The sequence below is a fragment of the Podarcis pityusensis genome (assembly GCF_964106645.2).
Source record: "Podarcis pityusensis genome assembly, chromosome: 10".
NCBI lineage: Eukaryota > Metazoa > Chordata > Lepidosauria > Squamata > Lacertidae > Podarcis > Podarcis pityusensis.
The window spans coordinates 73,175,439-73,201,424 of NC_138035.1; the positions used below are offsets into that span (position 1 = coordinate 73,175,439).

Consider the following 25,986-nt stretch of genomic DNA (forward strand, 5'->3'; position numbering starts at 1 on the left):
TGAGCTTCATAGTATGAAATGGCCTCTGCTATAACCCCAGTAGAAATGGCGCCCCTGGTGGAAGCCCCAAATTTGCTCTGCTGGTGTGGCCAAGAAGGCCTGATCTCGCCACCACCCTGCAGGTGTGCTGCAGTGCCACCTATGTGGGGAGAGCAGCTCCATGCAGGGCAGACATTGGTAATCTTTCATAATATGGCGCCCTGCGCAATGCCAAAATATGGTGCCTCCCAATGGATCTTCTCAATTTTGCATAGCAGCTTCTACAATAAAGCAGTCAATAAAACTGAAAAGAAGAAACTCAAATAGTACAGAGAGATGGGTATTTGCTCCTGTGAGAGTATATCCAAAACCATCAGGTAGCACATGGTTAAGCAACAGATGGTGGCCCAAGTATACTGTCCACTGGCAAAGCTTCTGGTCAGTTAGGTATCACGTATAATCTTATGGAACACAAAATACTTACTTTTGATTTTTCTTCCAGAAATAGCAGGTTAAGGCAATCAGCAGGACACCTGTGAAAGCACCAACACCTGCACCAACCTTTAGCCAGAACTCCACTGTTTCACAAATGATTGTCTTTTTTTCAGGCAGGGAAACCCCTTTTGTACAAAGCTTTGGTTCATTCCATACATATAAGGTTTCCTAAGGAATGAATGAAGGAATGAATGAATGAATGAATGAATGAATAAATAAATAAATCATTTTTAAGCCTGAAATCTTACACACGATTACTAAGGAGTAAATCCCACTGAACTCACTTGGACTTACTTAAGAATAGATATGAATAGGATTGCACACAAAGTCAGTAACTTCCAAATTGCATGGCATTAGATTACTTGAGGGCCTCCTGGTGTTTCCCTCATTGCGAGAGGGAACCAAGTAAAGGGCCTCTTCGGTAGGCGTACCCACCCTGTAGAACACCCTCCCAGCGATGCCAAACAGATAAACAACTGTGATTTTTAAGACATCTGAAGGCAGCCCTGTTCAGGGAAGTTTTCAGTGTGTGGTGTTGTATGGTGCTTTTACTATTTTTTTGTTGGGAGCTGCCTAGAGTGGCCGGGGCAACCCAGTCAGATGGTCAGCATATAAACAAACTTATTATTATTATTATTATTATTATTATTAAATTATAAAACCGTTAAAGGCTCCCACTGTGGATAATTGGTTCACCTTTAGTGCAGGGATCAACTGACTGCAGCCTTGCATGGTCTATTTTTTAAAAATTAACCAGCATCCCAATGGTCTACTGATTTCCATTAAATTTGCAAAGGATGGTTGCATACTCATTCAACTCTTAAGTGTTCCTGAACAGTATATAAGAAGTATCTTACTGAAATTTAAGAAGCACCTTGCTAGGGAGGTCGGCTCAGATGAGTATTCTCAGCAAGAATTCCAGCAACCAGCAGGCAATAGGAATATATTTATATGCATATTATTTAATGGTACATTATCCCTTTTCTGTCCTATGAAGCCATATTCCAAGTAGCTAATACCCTAACCCTTTCCCGTGGATTCAGGGCATCTTATAGCATTTATCTCTATCCCCAAAGGCTTTAAAATCTATGCAGTGCTTTTTATATATAAAAGAAACAGAAAGTGCCACCCTTTTAACATTTGGAGGAGGGGAGGTACCTGTACTGCATATCCTTGAGTAACCCCAGGAAAAAAGCACTGACTCTATGTAAGTTGACCAGAGGTCAGCTGATGGCCTACAGACCACTTCTTGCCTTGCACTCCTCCTTTGGTATTCATGCCGTGTTTTGCATAAGGCCTAAGATTAATAGTGTTTCATAAAGTGCCTTATGTTTCAGCTGATTCCTGAGGAGGAGATCCTGTTCTAAAATCATGTCATGCCCTCCATAGAAGTTTGCAGGTGGAGTCTTTCTAATGCCCTCTCCCCCCTCCCCTTGGGATTGCAGTTGGGAACTCCAGCCTTTTCAGTCCCCTGCCTGATGTGCAACCTGTTTATTACCTGATGCCCCTTTTTACAAGCCCCTTCAATCTCATGGTAGTCCTGCTCTGTGCACAAGGGGCAGGCTTCTGCGCTTTCCCACAAGAAGTGGAATGTACACCCGTCACAGGTGCCTGCAGGGCAAGAACTAGAAGAAGAGAAATGCTCGTGTTATAAACGGAAATGAAGAAAGCTTGGGGGGGTTAGTTGAGTTCATTCTCACATAACAATTTCCAGAAATGCAATAACAGTGCAATAGTGGTGAATCTATATTAGAGCACCCACACACCATTCAGCTTTACTTGTTGTTCTGTGATGCTTCTTCAATGCTACAGCATTCTGGCCATCTAGGGTGGTACTGTCACAAAAGGGCTAAACATGAGACTCTTAATCTCAGGGTTGTGGGTTCAAGCCCCATGTTGGATGCAAGATTCATGCATTGCGGGGGGCTGGAATAGATGACCCTTGTGCTCCCTTCTTACTCTGCAGTTCTATGATTTTATGAAATGGGACCCAAAAATGTGGAACATTTGTGATATAAAAAGTTACAGCATTTCAGCAGGAGGCATGCACTGACTGAAAACAAGGCAACATGTCCAACCCTAAAACTTCTGCAGGGGCAAATAGCACTGAAGCAGGGATTGTGGATACCATCATGAGCACAAATCATGATGAATGCACATTAAAAAGGATGCCTGGAGGGGCCCTGTGTTCTGGGAGTCCAAAACAAAATATCTGTTGTCATGCCACTGCTAGGTAGATACAGCTCTGACCACATGCAGATCCCTGCACAAGGAAGCTTCACCACAGCAGAATGATAGGACACCATTTTGAGGCTAAATCTGTCATAAATGACAGGGCTAATTTATACTTGCCTATACGGCTCTTTAGAGTTCATCACTCACCTACAGAATACTCAGCCTGAAGCTGAATGGGTGAATTGTCCAATGTCTGAATTGATGGACTGCGGATATGAAAATTCTGCCAGCTTTGATCTGTGTCTAAGAAATGCAAGTCCCCACCTAATGTTGTGGTTACAGGAGCAACTCTAACTGAAATAAGCAATGGTGCACGTGTGTGAAACTCTTCACAAAACACAGGACACATAATTCATTTAGTCCTGTGAGCCTGCCATTCCCCTTGTGGCCATTGCAACAAGCCTTGGCTGATGGTGCTCAGGACTAAGGGGGCAAGTCCTAACTTTTTGCAGGTGGTTTTTGCTGCCTTGGTGGCCCTTAGATCAGGGCCTTCAATCATCCTGTAACACAGCAAGGTCCCGTTCTCTGCATTTCCTGTGGTCTGACCCCAGATCTGTGACAAGAAAGAGTTTTGCCATTCCATTACACTTTGCAACTAGTTGTGCTGGAGGGCCAGTTTGGAAGAGGAATGGCCAGAGATGGGTACAAGCCCCATTGTCAAGAGCTCTCCCACCCCTGGTGTCATCACTAACAAATACCTGGGAACTGAAATTTCTCCTTGCTCAGATTTTGTTGGGTTACATCTCAGTATCACGACAGAAGCACGTCCATTTTCACAAGTGGCTGTAACTCTTGAAGACCTAAACAGAAATGAAAACAATTTGTTTGTTATTTTCGGCTTCTGCTTTCCAAGAGCACCTCCTATGCGTGGTGTGCCACCCATGGTGACATGGCACCCAGCGCGGTGGAGGGTGCGCGAAGCATGTCTGGGGGGGTGGCCGTGATGGTTCGCCCCTCCCCGGTGGTGCCGGGGCAGTGCGCGCTCCTCCGCCAGTGCATATGTTAGCATTTAATGAACGAGCCTAGATACCCTGTACCTATGAGGAGTTCAGTAGTTTTTGCTTCTGGTCTAGACTAAGCACAGCTTGTTGTGTCATCTGAACCCAGCAAATAACAGTTTGTTAACCACAGCTAAGTTCACCATGGTTAGTGATAAGCCAACTTCAAGCAATAGTTTGTGAAACTAGCTCCTCTTTCCCCCCGCCCCCGGTAAGATTAACCACAGTTTGGAGTGCAGACATAAAACTAAACTGTGGTTAATCTAAAGCAGAAGCTTCCCTTCTCCTGGTGACTGTGGCTTGTCTGCAGCTAAGAGAGAGAGAGACTTGTTGAGTAAAATGTAGTAACAGCCGGAATGGATATAATAAATTGTTGGTGTCCCCTGGTTCTATAGCGTTGGCCTCTTATAATTATTTTACATTCCAGCAAAGAGTAACGCTTAATGCACCTGTAGGGTTGATGCTTCTACTTACTTGTAATAGAAATAGACATCAGGTATTGTCTTTTCAGAATGCTCAAATATTTCTGGCTTAACATTAATATTTCCCAGAGTTGTTTCAATGGTGGCTCCTGCAAATAAAAATAAAAATAAATCATCTCAATATCCTGAAGGAATAAATGTTGACATTGAGAAAGAAAGTTCTCTCATATTTTATATACATTTATATATACAGTGGTACCTCAAGGGATGCGGGTGGCGCTGTGGGTAAAACCTCAGCGCCTAGGATTTGCCGATCGCATGGTCGGCGGTTCGAATCCCCGCGGCGGGGTGCGCTCCCGTCGTTCGGTCCCAGCTCCTGCCCATCTAGCAGTTCGAAAGCACCCTTAAGTGCAAGTAGATAAATAGGTACTGCTTTATAGCGGGAAGGTAAACGGCGTTTCTGTGTGCTGCTATGGTGCCGGTTCGCCGGAGCAGCTTCGTCACGCTGGCCACATGACCCAGAAGTGTCTGCGGACAGCGCTGGCCTCTAGAGTGAGATGAGCGCACAACCCTAGAGTCTGTCAAGACTGGCCCGTATGGGCAGGGGTACCTTTACCTTTACCTTTACCTTACCTCAGGTTACAAAAGCTTCAAGTTACAGACTCCGCTAACCCAGAAATAGTACCTTGGGTTAAGAACTTTGCTATAGGATGAGAACAGAAATTGTGCTCTGGCAGCACGGCGGCAGCAGGAGGCCCCATTAGCTAAAGTGGTGCTTCAGGTTAAGAACAGTTTCAGGTTAAGAACGGACCTCCAGAACGAATTAAGTACTTAGCCCGAGGTACCACTGTACATACAGTGAAGTGCCAGCATTTGAGAAAAATTCATCAGTTCCCAAATTCATCAGTTCCCAAGGGCTGTGGGGGGAAGGGCTGGCAAGAGCACGCATGGGCTTCCTCCTGAGGCCAGCCTGGTGATGGGCAGCCATGAGCCCCTCAGCAGAAATCATCACCCAGGCAGAAGGCACTGCCAGGCACTGCCAGGCACAGAGGGAGGTTGCCATGGTAACATGGGGTGTGATGTCACTGCAGGAAAAGAGGGTCTCCTTTTACACAGTTTTTTGGCAAGGCATTCTGGGAACGAGGAGGAGGAAGCAGGGTGGCCGAAGGCAGGCTGGGACAGAGGCACAGAGGTGCCTTGGAAACCACCCACCCCTCCACCCAAGACCCAGCGTAAGTAGGTGTGAATGAAGCATATTTCTTAATGACCCTCGTCTCCGCTGTGCCTTGATTTCCCAAAGGAAACACCAGCCTGGTGCAGCCGCTTGGCAGAGAGTGGGGTGGGGTCCCCCAGTGTGTCCCACGTGTTATACAGGCGCCATCCTTGGGGGAGACACATAAGCAGATCCCAGCCAATCCCCAAGTGGCAACTTTGCAGGCTGGGTGTAGTTGCTGGATTAGGCCATGTAACCTCCGCCTCCTCCTCCTCCTCCTCTCCTCCCGTGGCTTTAGAGCTGTTCAGCCTTGATCAGAACAAGCAGAAGATTAAAGCGCTTACCAAGAAACACGTCTGCAAGGCTGCTGGAGTGAAGTGCCAAAGCAGTTCGGAATCCCTTGCTGTCAGGTGGGATGATGGTAGACTGGCAGACAAAGGCCCGTACAATGTCGGAATAATCTTCTGAGTCAGCAACCATATCCTTTAGCTTGATATCTGTGATATTGTCTGCACAAACTGCTGTCATTTCTCCCTGTAGACATTAAATGAACAGGGAGATAATTTTCTTGTTTTCATGCTGGATTTCCTACCTGCTTGCAAATCAGAGGTCAGGCACTTCTTGCTGCAGCTGAAAACCAATTTGCCACCAAATTATAAAGACAATCACAAAACTTGAGCTGCACCATCATGGAAGAACCCAGGCAATTCCTTTAAAGATCATCAAGTACTTACCCCCTTTAGAACATATATAATTAGAACTGATCTTGAGAAATAGCTGTTGCTTCTTTTTTAAGATATCCATCGATGAACTATGTTGCTGTCTTGCAGGGCACTGTGAATTGCTAGCTAAATGCAGTTTGGCCTTTAGATAATGATACATTAGCTCACTAAAACTTTAAAGTGAGAATTTGGTGAACAGAAGGGGTACCTTTCATGGATGGCATCAGCAAAATGGCTGGCATATTTCACCATGTAGTGTCAGACTGTGTAATTGCACCCTAATTATAGACCTCTTTAGTTTTCCCAATAAATTGATGTGGAAATATTTATTCATATTATTCAAATATAACAAAACTTCATACAATTTGCAGACACCCAGCATTTCACAGTAGCAGTAACAAAAAGTAATGCAGCTTAAATAGGGTAGCACAGAATATTCTCCAGGTTAAAGTTTCAGGAGGCAAATATTTGGGGGGGGATTAATTCCTCCCAAAACATTTTGTGCAGACATTAATCTTTTAATTCCTATCTGATTCTTTGGTTCCTGCTCCCTCCCTCAGTTTTGGTTGCCTTTTTGTCATTGTCTACATGCCTGCTCTTATGGGATCACATCCTGAATGGGAGGACATGAAGGCGGTCCACAGCCAACCAGATCTGGTTATGTGATGATGCCATTGAAGGCAACTGGGGACATCTAAGAGTGGAAGAGAGGCCTCCAAGGCCAGTTGCATGGGTGATCCCAACAAATCCATAACCATGTCCATGCTACATAGCAAAGCATACCACCAAGAGGGAGAGTAACTCAGGCAACACAAATGTTACTTTCTCAAGGAGTGGAAAACGGGACCTTTAACACTGCTGGCAATCTTTGCAAAGAAATGAGCAGTTTTGCCTCAGCCCTAAATTAAGTAACTATGAGCAACCTTTGGGCATATGGTGTGGGCAACAAAAGTATATCCACATTAGCTACCCAGTGTGCACCCTTCCCCTCCCCCATACACCGTGCAATGCTTGCCCCGGCTTCCTCACGAGCAAAGCCCTCCCATCTGCTCCTGCTGCACGTTCAAGTAATATGATGAGCATCCCCTCAATGCCTTCATCCAAGTCATTTGTAAAGACGTTGAACAACAACAGGCCCAGGACAGAACCTTGCAGCTCCCCACCTGTCATTTTTCCCAGCATGACCAGGAACCATTGATGAGTACTTTGCGGTTTGGTCAGTCAACCAGCTGCAAATCCACCTAACAGTTACCTCATTCAACCCATACTTTACCAGCTTCCTCGCGAGAATATCATAGGGGGCTTTGTCAAAAGCCTTACTGAAATCAAGATACACTACATCCACAGCATTTCCCTGATCCACCAAGTTTGTAATTCCATCAAAAAAAGAAGGCAGATTGGTATGGCATGCCTTATTTTTGAGAAACCCATACTGCATCTTAGTAATCACAGCATCCTTTTCTAAGTGCTCACAGGCCGACTGTTGAATTAAATGTTATAGGACCTTTCCTGGTATCAGCATCAAGCTCACTGGTTGATAGTTACCTGGGTCTTCTTTCTTCCCCTTTTTAAAAATGGAGACAACATTTATCCGCCTCCAGTCCACAGAGACTTCACCTGTTCTCCCAAAATTCTCAAATATACACACTACTCCTGCTAAATAGCTATCTGGGCATCTTCTTCTTCAGACTTGTGCTCTGACCTGGATAGAAGTATCAACACCATCACCATACCCCTTCCAGCTCCGTTAAACCCCCTCACCTGACGTGGCCCATGAGCAACCAGAGGCTTCTCCTGCCCGGCATCTCCAGCTGCTCCTGTTGCTTTAAGCCCCCCTAGTCCTTGGAGACAGAGGAGAGTCTAACAGCCAGAATCTCTCTGGGACCACCTCTTCCACCTCTCTGCTCTTCCCCCACCTCCTCTCCTTCTTCTTCTTGACTACCTGGACTCTTCCTCTTCTTCCACCCCCAGTTCCTGCCCCACAAATCGCTGGAATTGGGGAGGAAGGGGGGTTCCTTGTTGTTAGACAGAAACAGCGTCATTTGGGGGGAGGATCAGTAGTGTGATCTCCACCGTGAGAGTGAGCAGCAGACTTCTCTCAATTTACTCTTTCTCAAGGTGTGTGAATTAGAAAAAGAATCTCCCAAATGAAATGGGTTGTTGTTGTTGTATCAGTTTCAGTAAAGTATTTTTAAATACATATAAATATATTCTTCTACTAGTTTAGCAAGATTTACATATTATGTAGGAACTTTGTTCATGAATATATTAATTTATTATTATTTCAAAAGAGTACTTTAAATAAATAAATAAATATAAATGCATTATTAAAAATTCATCGCAAATTCAGGAGAGAAGGGGTGCAAAAGACGCCAGGAGGGGTGGGAGTGGCATTTCCCAATTTATCAAGGCATGAGTACTGGCACCTCGTTTTTTTCAGGAAAGGGACTGGCACTGGTACATGGAAGGCTAGGAGATGCCCTGGTTTGATGGCCTCCTCTTTTCACATGTGGGATGGAGTGCTAGCCTCAGAAAGGCAGGTGCTTACTTGGTTCCCACACAGGCTGATGTTGAAGAAGTGGAAGAATTTTGTTCCTTTCGCCGTAAAGCTTGGTCCGTTCATTAATGAGCCTCCTTTGCTCAGGTTGCTGAAGTCGTAAGTCCGGCTCTGGTTGTTCTTGGCATATGAGAACAAGCAGTCACTGAAGCAGGCGGAATGGTCCTTAAGAAAGGAAAGCAAAATGAAAGTGAAGGCAAGTTTCAGATAATCAAGTTGTAAACTCTGCACCAGAAGAAGCAAACCCACACAAATGGTCATTAGGATGTCATCAATCAAAAGTGCCCAGGAGGCAGGTCCACTGCATTTGCTATGAGGGGCACTGTTACCTTTAAAACTCTGGAGTTTCCTGAAATTAATATACTTCTCTATGTACCTTTTAAAATAAACTGTGCTCAACAAACTTGAGCATTTGGGGAAACATTGAATCCCGTGGGGGAGGGGGCTGCTCAAATATCTTCCCTACTGTAAAAGTACAATGAAGTTAAACAATGACAAATTTCATGTAAGACTTAGATGGCTTAGAGTGTAGACCTTTCAGTAGCCATTCCCTTGAGAGCTAAATGCAAACTCCAAATTCAGAGCCAGAGAACTCTGATTACCAGATGATGGGACATGCCACCCGAGTTAACTATCTCACTTTTGCTCCACTTGTGAGCTTGTTGACCACTGCTTTAAAAAGTACTGAACAAGATGGACCATTGACTTGATTCAGGTTATTCTTATTTTTGTCTGTTTTTAAACATCAAAACTACTGATGGCACCTGTCTACCTTGGTGCTTTGGCTGCCAGGCCCACAAGGGATACATGGTTCTTGGCTGTACATTTGATGAATTGACAGGTAGGTTTGAGGAGGACACTCCTTGCATTGGTTGGTTTCCTTGTCTATGTAGTGACCAGCAGGGCAGGGAATGCAGGAGGAGCCAGACTGTTCAGAACCAATGGCACAGGCACGGCACGATGAGGCAACACCATCGACTGCATTGGTCACAGTAATAGAGTAGATCTTTGCCACATCATTGATGAGCTTCCTGGTCTGGAAAGAGCAATGGGCAAAAATAACTCATACTGAGGGGACACACTACCATTTCCTCAAATACACCGCCTTTATTCTCTCACTGCTGATGCTAACCTTGCAAAACATATGAAGCTTTAATAGCAAGACAGCAATGGAAAGCAAGGTGACTCAAGGAGCTCCTGGCAAGTTGAGTTAATCCAGGGGTGCTGACCTGGAGCATGGCCTACCACACTGTTGTAAGCCCCCTGAGCCGCACAGAACACCTTTGGGGTTCCCCATAAATCAGTAAATCATTTTCAGGGATCACTAATAGGCTAGGAAGTGCATTTCTCAGTTGGATGATGAGCTGACCTCCCTGCTGCTGCTGCTGCTGCTGCTGCTGCTGATCTCCTTCTGCAATCTCATTTAAACTGGCAGCCCAGCACAATTTGCTGATCTTTGAAGTCAAAGAGGGACAGGAGGCTTTTATTTTATTTCTTAATTCCATTTATATTTAGTCCTTCCTCCAAGGAGTCCATACATTCTCCTTCCTTCTCTTTCGACACCCAATTCATGCTCACAACAACCCTGAGAGATAGGTTAGGATGGCAGAGAATGATTTGCTCAAGATCCTCTAGAAATCTTCACCACCCTGACTTCAGACACTTCGGTAGAGTCTTGACCTGTAGAAATGGATCTGTGGATAACAGGGACATGCGGGTTGGCAGAGCGTAGGACTGGAGCCCAAAGTTGGGGCACATACCCATTGCACCTAAACTTCCCCTGGTGGCTTAGAATGTGGCAAGCCTCCCAAAACTGCCTAAAAAAGCTTTGTTCCACAGCATTCGTGTTTTCTGAAACCTAATGAAATATGTTCATTTCCACTAAGATGCCTGTGCTTCTTACATCTTGGCCTTGATTTGTTCTCTGGAAAGCCCATGTAAATGTAAAAGAAGCGTTTTTGGAGATGATGTGAGCATACGACTGCTTCTCCTTAGTTCCGCTCCACGATTCCACTACATTTGTGTTCTTTTTATTGATGTCCTAGAAGCAAAGGACATAAAGTAAACATACAGTGTCAATTAGCAGAACTTGGGCTATTTACTAAAGCAGACATGCCAACTTTCATTGTAGGTGTTTGTGCTACTGCTTTGGCCACAAGGAAGAGATCTTATACCAGATTCTCTCTTGTCAGGAACTTTTCACTCAGTTCCCTTCATTTTCTTTTCCTACATTATTCCACATACCTACTAGTAGCAATCTAGAATCCTGGTAACATGACCCCATTGTGCTTGATTAAACTGCCCTATAAGTCATTAGCCCTTGGAAATGGTGTGGGGAAAACAGGAATGAGATTTCCCATCCTTGTTATATGCCCAGGAACAAAAACCTCTGGAATTACTGGGCTCAGAGCTGTTTATGGTGTTTTCTAGTTTCATATTTTGTGATGAATTTGCTTAATTTATATGTTATCATAATTTAATGTTTGAACTGGATAGAGATAAAGTGTATAAAAATGTGAATATCTCATTAAAAAATTAAAAAATAATAATTTATATGTTATCATGACCCACCTTGTAAAAAAGGTGGATATAAATCTATTCAGCAAATCTAAATAAATAAAGGCAAGTCAAAATGTTGAACATGTTCTTGCTTACCACCATGAAATACAGCACACAATCCGCCGAACAGACAGTTTCAAACACGAACGCAATCCGTCCAAGTTCTGACCCCGTCGCCCCTGCTATGGAAGTCGGAGGCCTGTTCAACACAGAAGAAATGGCACAATTACAAGGTCCTTCCAAAGGTCCCTGCCAGAGTGAAACACCCAAATGAAGGCGCAAGCCAGTTTCTCACACAGAAGTGCTGAAGAATAGCTCCTGTCCATTTTGCCTCACCTTGCAGGTTCTGTAAATGCTGGAAACAGACTTTTATTTTAAAAATGAAAGCTGGGGATGTGGGGGCTATAGATCATCCAAGTGCAGGTGGGGGGCAGGGTATGCTCCCATGTCTTCCCTGCAGATGTGGACGTGGTACAAAGTTGAGAGTGCGCTTAAATGCTCCCCGACTTAAAATGTCAATGAAAGCAACGTGTAGAAGATGACTCATTGGATCATGCTTCCTGGATGCCCTCAGAGGTCTCACATTCAAGTAAATGGGTGCGCACTAATGAACTAATGAGTTGTGTGTCCACCCTGCCCCATCAACACACGTCTCCAGCAGAAACTGCGTTTGTCTTCGCAGATCTGCTCCACGTGGCGTTTAGGACCTCAGTCCCCATTTATAACTTTCTTCCTCATGTTGTCTAAGCACAAACCATTTGAGATAGAATATAACGTAAGAGAGGGGAAAGGTGAGGAATAGCATAGAAATTTAATGATTCCTTACTTAAATCCTGGTACGTGAAGATTCACAATGAGATAATCGTTATCCGTCCCTCCTGCCCCACTTCGGATGTGGTCACCAGCTACTTCCCAGCCTGAACAAGAAAAAACCCCATGTAAATATAATCTTGCACGTTGGTTTATTAAAAAGTATACAAAAATCACAGCGGGGAGGGGGAATATCCAGATGCATCAACTGGTTAAACACAGATGCAATATATTTAGGCCAATTCAGTGCAATTAGATGCAACAAAGCTGGCTCAAGTCTAAGGGAATCTATGTAACTGATTGTTTCATTCCAGCCTAAGGTACGTGTTTAAAATCAAAGAAAAGAAATCTGTGGCACAGTAGGAAAATAACTCAGGTATCCATAATTTCAAACAAACCATCTAACCAGTGGGCAAACGTTCATTTCTGTAATTTTATTGGATAAACCCACATTTCATCAACAAAACCTTAGTTACAATATTTGAAAGAAACAAGTAATCTTGCCTGTTGTTGATCTTTCTCAGAGCCAATATAAGCAAAATCCTCCTTGGACTCTCCTGCAGTGATTCAGTGCCCCTGCCCCATTAAAAAAAACCTCTATTTATGCAGAAAACTAGCAAGTCAGGGAAGAGGCTATACTGGAATGCTGTCCCTTGATATGCTACCTTTCCGTGGACACAGAGTTTTTATGGAGGAGTCATTATTCTTGTGACAGTCCACTAACACACTGACTGATGCAACCCTGCGTGTTGGTGCCATGCATTATTTTCTGAATGTATACCTCTTTTCCATAGTTCCTACTGGAGCTGGTGGGCCCTCCTTCAGGGACAAAGATAAACTGAACCAACAAATAAAAGTACTAATTTACAAATGCTGCTGATGAGCTAATGATATTTAGCTTTTATCCAGAGATTTTCCAAAGAGCCCAACATATCTCACCTCATCAACTTTTACCACAGCCTTTTAAAGGTTGGTCAGTATGACTATCTGTTTTTAGAAATGCCACAGGCCATTCCCTTAACCCTCACATCCGCTCTTAAGAACACCCAAAGGAACAATAAGCTAGTGATAAAGGCAGACACGCTCACCATTCATCCCATCACATTTTGAATTTCCAACATTGAAACAAGAAGTCCTCATGTTGAAAGGGAGCACGTTCCACCATTTGTATTCCAGGCCCAGAGCAGGTTCTGTACCGGCAGGGCAGGCCTCGCAATCTACAAAGGGAAACGGGACAGGATGAGCCTACATGCAGAAAATCAGCCAGTTTCACAATGAGACATTTTATTAGATATGTTACGAATCAGGCAGAACTAGCCATTCTTGGGTGGTTCTCCATGCTGGACTGGGGGGATCAGGGCAGAGTACACCTCAGGATGATGACTTCCTCCACATAAGAAATGTTGATATGGGGAGGAGGCATCATGACTGGAGGAAAGTTAAAACCAAGCAGACTCATTGGGGAGGACTAAGTGGCGCTGGAAGCACATTGAAGAAGCATCCTATTACAGCTGGGGGAGATGCTCTTTTGCATTGAGTGATATAGTGAATGGTGTCACAGGATACTGGCGCCCCAAGCACAGAATGTCCCTCCACCAGCCTGTACAGGCACCAACCCTGTTGACATTCTCAAGCCACAGTAAGTGTATGGGGCATAAGTCCACTGTCAGGTTTATTTTAAATTTACGTTTTTGCCTGCTCTCTGCTTATTTAATTTGATGCACTATTGTTGCTTTAAGCACTGTAAGCTGCCCTGAGATCTTTGGACGTAGGACAATATTCTGAAATAAATAAAATATCCCATGTATGGTAGATTTAAAAAGAGTTGTACAGTGGTACCTCGGGTTAAGAACTTAATTCGTTCTGGAGGTCCGTTCTTAACCTGAAACTGTTCTTAACCTGAATCCCCACTTTAGCTAATGGGGCCTCCTGCTGCTGCTGCGCCGCCGGAGCACAATTTCTGTTCTCATCCTGAAGCAAAGTTCTTAACCTGAGGTAATATTTCTGGGTCAGCGGAGTCTGTAATCTGAAGCGTCTGTAATCTGAAGCATATGTAATCTGAGGTACCACTGTATTAGGCAAGAAACAAAAATAAATAAATAATGGGTATCCTATGACTTGCAGTATGTAAAAAGTGAACACACCCACAAAAGCCGTTTTACAATAAAAAGAAAGAAAGGAGGCTGCGTGTGGACAAGTTGTCGGGTGTTGGAGGAAGTCAGCCAAGGCAGAAGGCAGAGAAGAGTTTAGTTTTTTGTAATAAAGCTGAAAGAGGCAACACGGCCCTTGGTGTTTGAGCCTTCTTTTCGTGGTGTCTGGTGAAATGGATCTTACAGATTTAAAGAATGAGATAATATCCTGCAAGATCCTGTGAAGCATAGATGACCATGCATAAGCCAAGGACAATGGTGCCTCTATATCATCTTCCAAATGTGGGATAGAAATAATTCTCTCTGCCAAGCCAGGCAGGCCAGCAAGTGCCACGAGAGTGGGCTGCACCCAACAGGCCTGCTAATCTGACAGCAAGGCTTCCATCAGCAGAACAAGGAAAGAAACAGTTTTCTGGCATTTCCCCCTCCACTTCTCCCCCCACTCGAGAAAAATATCTGTTCCAAAGGGTTGGGGAACCATTTGGAGCAGATTTATTGGTGGGGAGGGTGGACTGCAAGTGGGAGGGGGAATGATCTCTCCATTCCACCAGCAAAAGTGTACCATCAGTTGAGCAACAGGGTGGGATACAATGGGCTCAGGTTCTCATACCCCGAGTTCCGTCAGAAAACATGCCCAGGGGGCAAGGAGTGCAGAAAGAGGAGCGGTTGTTGTAGAATCCAGGGTTGCAAGGTGGGCACTCCTTCCTCTCTCCAGAAGGAGGCAGCTTCACTGCTTCGGAAAGATCTTCCCTACAGATCTTAGGCTCTACCCATTTGTACATGAGCTGAGTCTGAAAGAAAGAGAGAAAATATGTGAAGTTAAGATAAGGAATATTTTACTCAGCTATTCACAGGACTGAACAATTCTTAGGAAAACAGTCAGAGAGGGGAGGGAGGAATGTGACCAAAGTTCTCCCCTGCAGAAAACAAATGCCAGCAAGCCAATGAACCCTTAGGCAAGAGAGAAGTTCCCATCAGAGAGTCACACAATTACTGTAACAACTTTGCAAAGTGGTCCCTTCTCATTGACCTTTTCCCCATCCATCCCCTCCCAGGCCTACCCTGTCATCCTCTTATTGGCGGCATTCCGGCAGAACACCCACAGACTCTCCCTGTGAACTGGAGCCCTATGAAACCAGGGTTTCAGATTGAAGAGAGCTTACACATCATAATTAACTGTTTTAATGGGCTTGTTCCATTGCACAGTTCAACTGTGCGTGTTTGTTTTAATGTTTGGATTGGATTGTTTTATTTATGAATGCTCATATTTTGTAATTGCTCTGGTGGATTGAGCAGCCGAGACCAAGAGTGGGTCCAACAGTCAGGAAGGTGGTTTCTGCACATGCTGTAGAGGGAAGTGAGGTGTGTGGGGGGGCTCATCCACCTGCAAAGGTGGCCCATCTAGGAGGAGGAAATGCTGATCATAAACCTCCACTGCTTTGTGAGACATCTTCAGGAGGAGAAAAGGCTAAGGAGTAAACCTTACAGCAATCTGGAGTCCTTAAGATGATTGGATGGCGCCTTGAACGCCTTTTCCCTGCAACTCCTGCAGCCAAGATGGTGCCAAACACCTTGCTCTGCTGTCCTTTGGACCACATCAGCAAGGCTGAGAGGGAGGTCTTGTCATCTGGGCAGCCCAGGACCTCCAGACAAGCTGCCCCGGCTTATGCCCCAGAGAGGTCACTTCAGTGCTGCTTACACAGCAGTTTGACTTCACCTCCAAAGGCATACTCCATTGTCTCTCAAGACAGTATTGTGTAATTGGTTTTATACCTGCAAACTGCTTAAAAGTCCATTTAGCGAGTCAGCAGTATATTAATAAGATGATGATGATGATGATGATGATGATGATGATGATACAACACATGTTCAGTAGCCTTCCCTTCTGCACACACACCAGCAATGCATGAACAGCTTCCCCCTTTATGTGACTGTTAATCATAAAGGTGTTCACACATTATGTTCAACAGGTATACAGTCTGTGTCCCTGTACACACAACAGCTGAGCCATACAAATCAACAAGTGGACATGCTTTCACACAAATACTTGTATGAGTGTAGAGACAGCTTGTTCAGTGTAATGTGTGAAGAAGCCCCATGCAAGGGAGAAATGACTGAATAGGGAGAGACAGCAGGATAATAACAAATAACAAATGTATTGCAAGTGCTTGCATTTTACATGGTGGAAAGATAACATGGATGGATGGCTGGGTGGATGGATCATTTTGCTGCCCTTTAATGATAACCCGTTCTGCCTTGTGAGGGCGGCCCTCTCACGCTGCCTAGTCGTGGGACAGGACCCAGTATCATTTTTTGCATATTCTTAAGGCCTCTGCAAATTACTACCCAGTCCTGTCACTTATTCAACCATTATTTGTGGGTAGCCTGTTCAACAGAATTTCCTGTGATCTTACATAGTCCAATCTGAAATCCACTGAATGTTTTCCATTTATTTCAGTAGCTCAAGTGAGATCACACACCTGGGCAAATGTAATAAATGTGAACACAGCAAGGAAGAAAAGCATTTGCAAGGAGCCTTGTAAAAGAAAAAATGGAGTGAAGGGACAGAACCACATAGAGAGTCTAGGCACTTAAACAGCTATGTGTCAAAAGAGCTTGTGCACAATAACCAATTATTCTTCTAACATTCGTATCTACATGAGTCCCTTTCTCTGACATAAGAGTAGAAAGCTTTCTTCTATGTAGTCATTCTATATTTCAGAGGGATAATTTCCCTCTTGCTTGAGTGAAAAGGTCAGGAAGAGAAAGCAGAAGGATTGTGAGTCTAATCAAAATAGGAGAGCCTTGGGGAGGGATTTGGATTTCACAGCTCAATTACACAGTGATCTGCAATTACAGCGGGTTACCTCAAGGTTCAATAGTAAATGCTCTTAATTCACAAGGTTGTTGCAGAGGTCACAGAGCACAATATCATATGACCTAAAACATGTTTCATAAATTCTATGAACTTAAATAGATGATTAACTTACAAAAACTCCCACAGTCTTGCCAAGAACATTGCAAATGCTTATCTTATGAGCAGCTGGCCAACAAATAGACTGATATTTCCACTACAATTAATATCTCAAGTTTCCTTAAGCCAAGGATCAAACTTAGGTCAAGGGGGCCAGTTCCAACTCCTCTCAGCTCCAGTCAGCCTGGCCATTGGCCTGCAATGGGGGGAGTTGCAGTCCAACAACACCTGGAGGGTACCATCTTGGCTGCCCTGTCTTGGGTGCAAACCACTAACACTTCAGTCCACACCGTGGAAGACTCCCGTGGAAATGCTTTGGGAGGGTCTGCTACTCACTTTTCCATCTCGGTCACATGGTGTGTGGATTTGGAAAAAGTCTTTCTTTGAGCAAGGAGGACGTTCAATGCATTGGCTTGATCCTTCCTCTGAAAGCAGAACAGATACTTATAAACACAGAACCCAAAATATACTTTGCACAGAATCATAGAATTGTAGAAGGGACCCCAAGGGTCATCTAGTCCAACCCCCTTCAATGCAGGAATATCAGCTGAAGCATCCATGACAGAGGGACACCCAACCTTTGCATAGATACCTCCATGGAAGGAGAGTCCACAGCCCCCCGAGGGAGACTGTTCCACTGTTGAACAGCTCTTGCTGTCAGAAAGTTCTTCCAGATGTTGAATTGGAATCTCCTTTCTTGCAACTTGGTTTGAGTTCATATCTCTTCTCAGTCTCCTCTTTACCATGCTAAACATACAAAATTGCCTCAACCAGTCCCTTGGATTCCAGGCCCTTGATCATCTCGGTTGCCCTCCTCTGCACATGTTACAGCTTGTTGATATCCTTCTTAAACTGTGGTCCCCAGAACTGGACACAGGGCTTCTGACAGTAAGGGTTGCTAACAGTGGAACAGTCTCCCTTGGGGGGGCTGTGGACTCTCCCTCCTTGGAGGTTTTCAAACAGAGGTTGGATGGTGTCTGTCATGGATGCTTCAGCTGAGATTCCTGCATTGCAATGGCTTGGACTAGATGACCCTTGGGGTCCCTTCCAAGTCTACACTTCTATGATTCCATGACTCCAGGTGTGGTCTGACCAAAGCAGAATAAAGCAAAACTGTTACTTCCCTTGATTTCTACTTCTGTTGATGCACCCTAGAACAGCATTTGGGTTTGTTCGTTCATTTGTTTGCTGCTGCTGCTGCTGCTGCTGCACCACACTGTTGACTCATGTTACGCTTGTGGTCTACTCGGACCCTGAGATCCTGTTCACATGAGCCTGGGACTTTCTGAATGCAAGCCAGATGCTCTGCCACTGACCCACAGCCCTCCCCATTGTATATTCTATTGAGAGACAAGAGAGATCTGGATTCCCCAGACCAAACTGCATGCACAGAGAGGTGCCACGCCATTTGGAGGAGACAGCAGAGTCCAGCATTTTTGAACCAATCATCAAATCCTTTTCAAGGAGACCCTCTCTAGGAAAACTATTTGCAGTCCTCAACATGTCTTTGCTATCTTAGATTTAAGGGCAAATTCTCTTTAGAATCTCTTGACACCACTTCATCTATGAAGCAGCCCTTTCCACAACCTCCTCAGGACATATCACAAGACATTCTCATACAACATTTTGGGGCTGGAGGAGACAAAAATAACCACAAATCAGAATTGTACACATGGCTACAAAATCCTTTTCTGACATGACAGTTTATGGTTAATTTGAACTGGACCCAGCCTTTCAGATCTCTCCACGATACCTGCATAATGTGTTTCTTCCTGGCACTTGGTGCATTCCTTGGCACCCTTTTCCGAGAATGTGTTCCTAGGACAGAGCTGGCAAGTGGAAGAGCCTGGTGTGTTGCTGAATGTGCCAGGTTTGCAGGGAAAGCATTCAGATGTATAGGCCACTCCTATAAAGCAAATGCAATTCAGCAAGTATAGAAGCAAAGGCTTCCCCCAAAGAACAGCATTAGACCCAATTCATTAGGCTCAGCATGACTTAAGGAAAGAAGTATCCAAACACTGCATTCTTATCTTCACACTTCTTAAAAATTTTGTGATACACTACTTGGCTCAAAAAAACACAACAAAATGCATCTAAAAATGCATGTTTTCAGATAAAATATATCACAAAATACATATTTTGAAATAAAAATGTTAAATAAAAATGTTTCAATATGTGTACTATTTGCAGAAAGAAGACATGCAAAAGTAACATGAAGTCTGTTTTAAAAAACCAAAAAACTTATTCATTCACCCCTAATTGTCAATGATTGACTTTATCACACCTTTGGAATGTGTTGCTCTAGGATGCTTGTTCCTAAATATATCCCAAACTATAGTGGAATCTCTGTTCCAAAGCCACTTGCCACAAGACAAGGAATGTGTGCCCGCATGGAAACCGAGAAAGGTGTGGAATATGAATTTCATTTTCTTTTATTTTGTTCCATTTATGAGTTGCTTCTGATGACAATATCGCAAAGTGATATTTTCACTTCCAGGAGTACTCCCATGCTCCTGTAAATCCTAAAAGCAAATCTTCTATACGTATACAGTACGTATATTGGTACCACTGCAAATCTAGTTATCCCCAGCAGAGGTCAGCAGTCGTCCTGTAACTGAGGCATTCCAAAGGCATATTGTCTAAACTAAAGTCCAGTACAGATTGCGGTGAGAAAGAGGAATAACACAAAACAAGACAAATTTGCTGTATTATGTTCTCCCAACCTAAAGAAGCTTGTTGTGGAAAGGAAAGTGATACACAAAGTATGCAGCATGTACTTCCTTTAGTTTTTCCCTTTAAATTAAAAACCTCACTTTCTCATTGATGGTTTGCCCTGCCACTTAGTGGTGGAGGTGGTGCTTGTTAGTTAAGATTAGTTTGCTTGGGGTGGACGAATGGCAAGAGAGCAACAGGTACTTCCTTCTTCAGCGACTGGGGCATGGGAGAAATGTAGATAATGTACTGGGAGGGGCAGGGAGTTCACACGCTGGTGAAGTAACCACACCCACCCTGGTGGATCTAGAAGGATCTAGAATCCATCTAGATTTAAAGCAGCACATTGAGCATGAACATGAATCATTCCAGACTGGGGAAAAATACAGTTTTTGTGCTGCAAATAGATTAGTGTGTACGCTGCTCAAATCCCCCCTCCCCGGTTGTCTAAGAAGAAATCCATAAGCTTTGGCTAGGGGTGGGTGACATTTATGTCAGAAAGGGATTACTGTACTGTTCACTTGCTTTTGAGAGCAGCATATTGTATGGATGTTTTGTCAGGGAATAAGTTTTGTGAAGTACATAGGCCCCCAGAAACATTCTGGGACATTCTAGTGTTTAAAAGGTTCTCAGGACTTCTCAAAGGCAGAGAAAGCACAGATGTTCTTTTCCTGCTGGGCTGTCTCTAAACTTCAAGGCCTTTCGCTCCGGAGACACACTGTCTGCCCAGGGGACTCTGTTATTCTCTTTCTCTCTCTTTCTCCTACTGCTATTCTGTTTTTGCATTTATATTTGTTTGGTTTGGTTTGGCTTTTACTGCTGGAAACTGGATTTGCTCTAAATGAGCTAAGTTTTGCCTTGCTAGGGAGCTAGCAACCAACTTTATGCCTTAGTAAATCTCTACTAAAAACATTTCCTGCTCTCTGTGTCTTTTTGGAATACAAGTGTTGCCAAAGTTCTGCTACTCTGCTGAACGAACAAGATGGGGCGTCCCGAGTCTTAGGGCACTGGTGAAGGGAGAGGGAAGGATTGCTTTCTATATGCTTTCTATACCTTGTACCTTGTACCTAAGAAGGATCTTCTATATTCTCTGTACTTTGGATCTAAGTAAATTTCTGAGCTAATTTGACTTCTGCAAAAGAGGCCCCTCGCTTTAGGAATGTAAGATAAGAAAGACACATATGAAGGAGACTGTAAGCTAGAAATAACCAGAGGCCCCTCGCTTTCTTACTTTAGGAATGCAAGATAAGAAAGACACATACGAGATGAGGGAGACGGGAGGAGGGAGACGGGAGGAGGGAGAGAGCTTTCTCAAGGTATAAGAAAGTTTGCAGAGGCGTATTTCGGGGCAGCCAGTCTTCCAGAAATTATTCTGCTGGCTGTCTGCTGTGCACAGAGAATAAACTGCTTTCCTCCAAAGAAGGATCTTTCCTGGTGCTTTCTTTTGCTCTCTCTCTGGATCTGAGGACGCGGGCCAACGATTCCCTGGCATGGACTAGGCTCAGCCTACATCTTGGTTCCCTGACCGGGAATCTGCCCCACCTCAGAGGGCTGGGGAGAGCCAGGCTCGACCTTGGTGGACAGCTCGGATCGGCAATTGCAGGCTCCACGCGCGCCCTGCCAATTTGTGGGGGGAGCCAGCCACACCGCTCCGGAGCAAGGACCCAGGTCGAGGGAGGAAAGAGGACGGCGCCGAGGGGACAGGTCCGCAGCGGAAAAGGTAAGCCCGACGGAAAGGGCAGCCCGACGGAAAGGGCAGGAGGCTTGATCAACCTCCCCTGGTTGTGGCAGGGTGCCACAGGCAATAAGGTGCCACCAGGAATAAGGGGATTGGTTGTGCAGTAGAGTGCCAGCCACCAGGAATAAGGGGATTGGTTGCACAGTAGAGTGCAGCCAGGAAGGGAAAAAAAAAAAGGGGCGTGGCAGTGGTGTGCCACCGGTAAGGTTTGGTAAAAAAAAAAAAAAAAAAAAAAGGGGGGGGACAGAGGGGAAAATTATTTTGGTGTGTTTTGTGTATTGCATGCTGAAATTATTTTGGTGTGTTTAGTGTGTTACATGTTGAAATTATATTGATGTGTTTTGTATGTTGTATGTTGCATGTCAGATACTCTAGTGACTGAATTGTCAAGTGTGGGCCAGGGCTTAGTGTCCCCCTTGGCCGAGCGATTGTAGGGCTGTAGTGTGTGTAGAGTGAGAGAATTTACAACCTGTTAGCAGCAGAGTATCTGAAAATGGGGTCTGGGGCAAGCCAATGTAGTCCTCTGGAATGCTTTTTAAACAACTGGAAAGCAGCCACAAAGCATGATGATTAGGGAATCAAATTGAGGCAACGGAGGATGAGAACATTATGTGAGGTTGATTGGCCCTCGCAACAAACTAACTGGCCCTCGGAGGGGAGTTTTGATTTGCAACTAATCAACCCACTGTATCAAAATATCTTGAACGTCCACCCAGACCAGATCCCCTACATTTCTACTTGGAAAACCAATGTAGAAAAGAACCCATCATGGTTGAAAGCCTGCCGAGGCGACGCCCCACAAAGTACAGTTTGTGCAGTTCGACCGACAGGGAAGTCAGAAAAGCCCCCAGTGATACCAGACCCAGAAGAAGAGGAGGGGGAAGTCATTAAACCACCTCCACCCTATGCTCCACCAACTGCCCCTCCCCTGGACCCAGGCCCCCAGGCACCGGGAGGAGTTGGCCCCCAGCCTGAACCCCCCAAGGCTGATGAATCAGAAGAGGAAGAAGAGGATGATGAGGAATTTGTAAAGGGATTGGTTGAGTTAGCAAGGAAGGTGAAGAGAAAGGTGTTGTTGATGATGATGATGATGAAGACTTCAGAAAAACTCTAGATAAAGAGATAAGATGGACTAGTAAGCAGTTTGACAGAGTGTTCCAGTATGTAGAACTGTTTAAAACAGAGCTGGATGTGGCTTCTTGGTTCTAGAAGCAGCACAATGCAAGGATGTGAACTGGCAGAAAGAAACAGAAGGGAAGGCTTTGAGAGCCGCATAGGACAGAACTGTTAAAAAAAAGAGACAATTAAAAACCCAAGGGATTTAAAACCCTAGAATTACAATTACTGACCATTGAGGAAATCCGCAAGAAAAATGCCCTCAGGGCAGCGGACAATACTGATGTTGCAATTGAGGCAGCTAATAGTTGCAATTGAGGCAGCTAAAACTCCACTTTGATGGCCCCACTCCACTGAGTGTACGACCCCCTGGAGTCATCCGATGCCCAGGACCACAGACCTCCAAGCACCTTAAATCAGAATCCTTCTTTCGAAGAGGACCTGGCCAAAATAATTAGGGGTTTGTCTTCAAACAGCCAGCAGCCAGAAAGCCAAAAACGCAATCCTGGAGCAAGCGAGGGTGTCCACGGGAGGGTCAGAAGACGCCTAGGGAAGAAGCCAGTGCGCCATCTGCAGGCAAGGGAGTCATTGGGAAATGGAATGCCCACAGGCCCCACTCCCCACAGGCTGGGAACAACAAGATTTCTCAAAAATTATTTCTTTTCATCTCTGTTCTTGCTCAAAAAGACTGTTGCAGCAAAAAAGCAATTGAACAGACTGTTTTTTAAAAAAAAAAAAATCATGCAAGTCACAGGACATCAGCTCCCCCCCCCCCCTTTCTGCCAGGCGCTTGGAGGTAGCTTCAGAGCGTTATCTCTTGGCAGCTATTCCAAGGACACTGCTGCATTCAGCCAGTTACCCTGAACCTCACACTTTCTGGATTTACAGTTCAGCCACATAAACCCAGAAGGCCAAGAGTTACCCACCCCCCTGCCCCAAAGTACTAACCTGAAGAAGTGACTTTCTTAAAAGCAAGTGAATGCTTTCTGTGAACTTTGTCAAGTTTTTCTTTTTAAGGTGCAATTTTATTCTGAAAAAGGAGCCGCAGCATAACATAGGAATTGATATTTTGAGGAATTTGAAACTTTGCCAGAAGCAAGGAGCGCATTGTTCTTTCTACAGACACTGGCAAATGAACTGAAATTTGCAACATGGCTTAAAGCTCTGAAACCTAGAGCACACAAATGAGACTTTTAAAAATCTCAGCTGGCAAAATTTAACCCAAGGAACAGAACTGTTAACCCCTTGCGAAGTTTCCTGCCAAGCATACCCTTTTGAATTAATGTTTGCTAGGCCTATACCTTATGTGCAAATGTTACCTATCAATTTGTTCTGTGCAATCGCTGCCGTCTTTGTTATCTCTTCTCTTAACAGGTGAGCTTTTGCTGGAACGCCTTGTGCCTTGGTCGAGCCTCTGCATCCCTATGATGAGGACCCAGATTGGACCCAGACGCCCAGACATCGCTCCAGCCTTGTTGGAAGGGACCCAAGATGCCCAACGCCCACCAGACGACCCGACACCCACCAGACTACAGCCCTGCCTACGTCACTCCGGACGCTGACGCTTGGCACGGCTCCAGGATCCAGCATGGATTGAAAGAGAACATTTTCACATTTTCTTTTCTTTCCTTTCGCATAACTGAACTTTATTGAAGGTACCTGGGCCTGGTTTGCTTTACGCCACCCCTGCAGAGGAGGGTGTCTAGTGGGTCTTTTCTTTCAGCGTAATTACACCCCAGCCCACTCTCTAGCACTTACCTAAGCCCCTCCCCGTGCATACAATGGCTCAAATACGACTGTGGGTCCCCATGCTGGTATTTCTGCTGCCTTTGACCTTTGAAATGCCAATACCACTCACAGTGACCAGACAACTGCTGCAATCGTGGGGGGCCCACCACACATATAATAAGTGGATTCAGGTTGCTGAGATGGTTGCGTTCTCTGCAAATCGGACCAATTGTGCCGTCTGCACTCTGGCCCCTGTAGATGCTCTGGGAGGAATGCCACTCCTCCCTGTGCCTTGGAATGAATCCTTGGTTACAACTCCACTTGTTGCCTTCCAGCCTCTGGGCAACCATTCTTCTTTATGGAATCATTCCGTCCCTTTCCAGGTTCACAGGATCACTGGCTGCCTTTGTGTCAACAAATCAAATGACATAAGTGACGCTCAGACCTATGTGGGCACTTCCCACTGTGATCGTACCTTCCCAGCCCCGACTAACATGTTTGAGTCCGAGACAGGAACCTTTTCTGGTTCCAATTTGATTGCATGCCTGGCCCGCTTGCTGAGAGGCACCATATCTGCCCATGGTCAGGACGTTTACTGGGTGTGTGGCAGGAAGGCCTATCATGCCCTCCCAAGAGGATGGTATGGGGTCTGTTTTCCAGCCTACTTAATACCCCCCATGTGGATTCCTGACCAGATTGCCTCTGCACCCCGTAGAAGGAGGCGTTCGGCTGACCTGGCAACACTTGCAGGTGGCAGCTCCCAGAATTGGGGCAAAAATCAGTGGCCTCCGGAAAGGATACTGGCCCATTATGCTCCAGCCTCATGGAATCGGGGAGAGAAAATCTCTGGGGAAAGGGGGCCGATCTATAACTTGAACCGCGTAATCAGACTCCAGGCAGTGGTAGAGATTGTTGCTAACACGACAGCCACGGCCCTTAGGCTAATTGCTACGCAATTGGATGAGACACGCAATGCGTTTCTCTCAGTCCAATTAGCATTGGACTTTCTCCTGGCGCAACATGGAGGCTTTTGTGCAGCGTTAAATCTCACAGGTGGAGCATGTTGCTTCAACATTTCAGACCACGGCGAGGCTATCCGTGATCTGGCAGCAAGCATTGAAAAGGTAGCACATGTCCCTGTACAAACCTGGGAGGGCTGGGATATGTCTTGGTTGGACGGCATCTTCCCAGGTGGATGGATGGGGAGGATATTTATTATGGTGATAAGTCCAATAATGCTTCTATTGCTTTTCTGCTTCTGTATGCCCTGCTTGATGCAATGTATGCAAAATATGATGGAGAAGATGATGTCTCGCATGATGGGACCTCGTGTGCTTGCTTTCATGAGAGATTATAGACCCCTACCCCAGAACGAACCTAAGTATTAGGTTGTTCATAAGAAGAGGAGGGAGTGAAGGGAGAGGGAAGGATTGCTTTCTATATGCTTTCTATACCTTGTACCTTGTACCTAAGAAGGATCTTCTATATTCTCTGTACTTTGGATCTAAGTAAATTTCTGAGCTAATTTGACTTCTGCAAAAGAGGCCCCTCGCTTTAGGAATGTAAGATAAGAAAGAC

At 45.0% G+C, this 25,986-nt stretch overlaps 2 protein-coding genes across 2 annotated transcripts in view; one reads left to right on the plus strand and one right to left on the minus strand.

Annotated features, from left to right (window-relative positions):
- The window catches only part of ELAPOR2 (endosome-lysosome associated apoptosis and autophagy regulator family member 2), a 92,776-nt gene that overhangs the window by 8,522 nt on the left and 58,268 nt on the right, over nucleotides 1-25,986 (minus strand). The window contains exons 7-20 of the mRNA XM_081023525.1: nucleotides 18,868-19,020; nucleotides 17,451-17,539; nucleotides 14,751-14,931; nucleotides 13,079-13,207; nucleotides 12,007-12,097; nucleotides 11,277-11,379; nucleotides 10,525-10,662; nucleotides 9,394-9,657; nucleotides 8,613-8,786; nucleotides 5,687-5,876; nucleotides 4,182-4,278; nucleotides 3,408-3,509; nucleotides 1,973-2,099; nucleotides 464-642 (exon numbers count right to left, since the gene is read on the minus strand). Of these exons, the coding sequence (XP_080879651.1) occupies nucleotides 464-642; nucleotides 1,973-2,099; nucleotides 3,408-3,509; nucleotides 4,182-4,278; nucleotides 5,687-5,876; nucleotides 8,613-8,786; nucleotides 9,394-9,657; nucleotides 10,525-10,662; nucleotides 11,277-11,379; nucleotides 12,007-12,097; nucleotides 13,079-13,207; nucleotides 14,751-14,931; nucleotides 17,451-17,539; nucleotides 18,868-19,020 (2,017 nt within the window). The remainder of the gene's footprint in view (nucleotides 1-463; nucleotides 643-1,972; nucleotides 2,100-3,407; nucleotides 3,510-4,181; nucleotides 4,279-5,686; nucleotides 5,877-8,612; nucleotides 8,787-9,393; nucleotides 9,658-10,524; nucleotides 10,663-11,276; nucleotides 11,380-12,006; nucleotides 12,098-13,078; nucleotides 13,208-14,750; nucleotides 14,932-17,450; nucleotides 17,540-18,867; nucleotides 19,021-25,986) is intronic.
- LOC308486653 (syncytin-1-like) lies at nucleotides 21,180-25,949 on the plus strand. Its single transcript, XM_081023753.1, has 2 exons — nucleotides 21,180-21,546; nucleotides 24,055-25,949. Exon 2 carries the CDS (start codon nucleotides 24,462-24,464, stop codon nucleotides 25,794-25,796), a length of 1,335 nt encoding a protein of 444 aa, XP_080879879.1. The 5' UTR covers nucleotides 21,180-21,546; nucleotides 24,055-24,461; the 3' UTR covers nucleotides 25,797-25,949.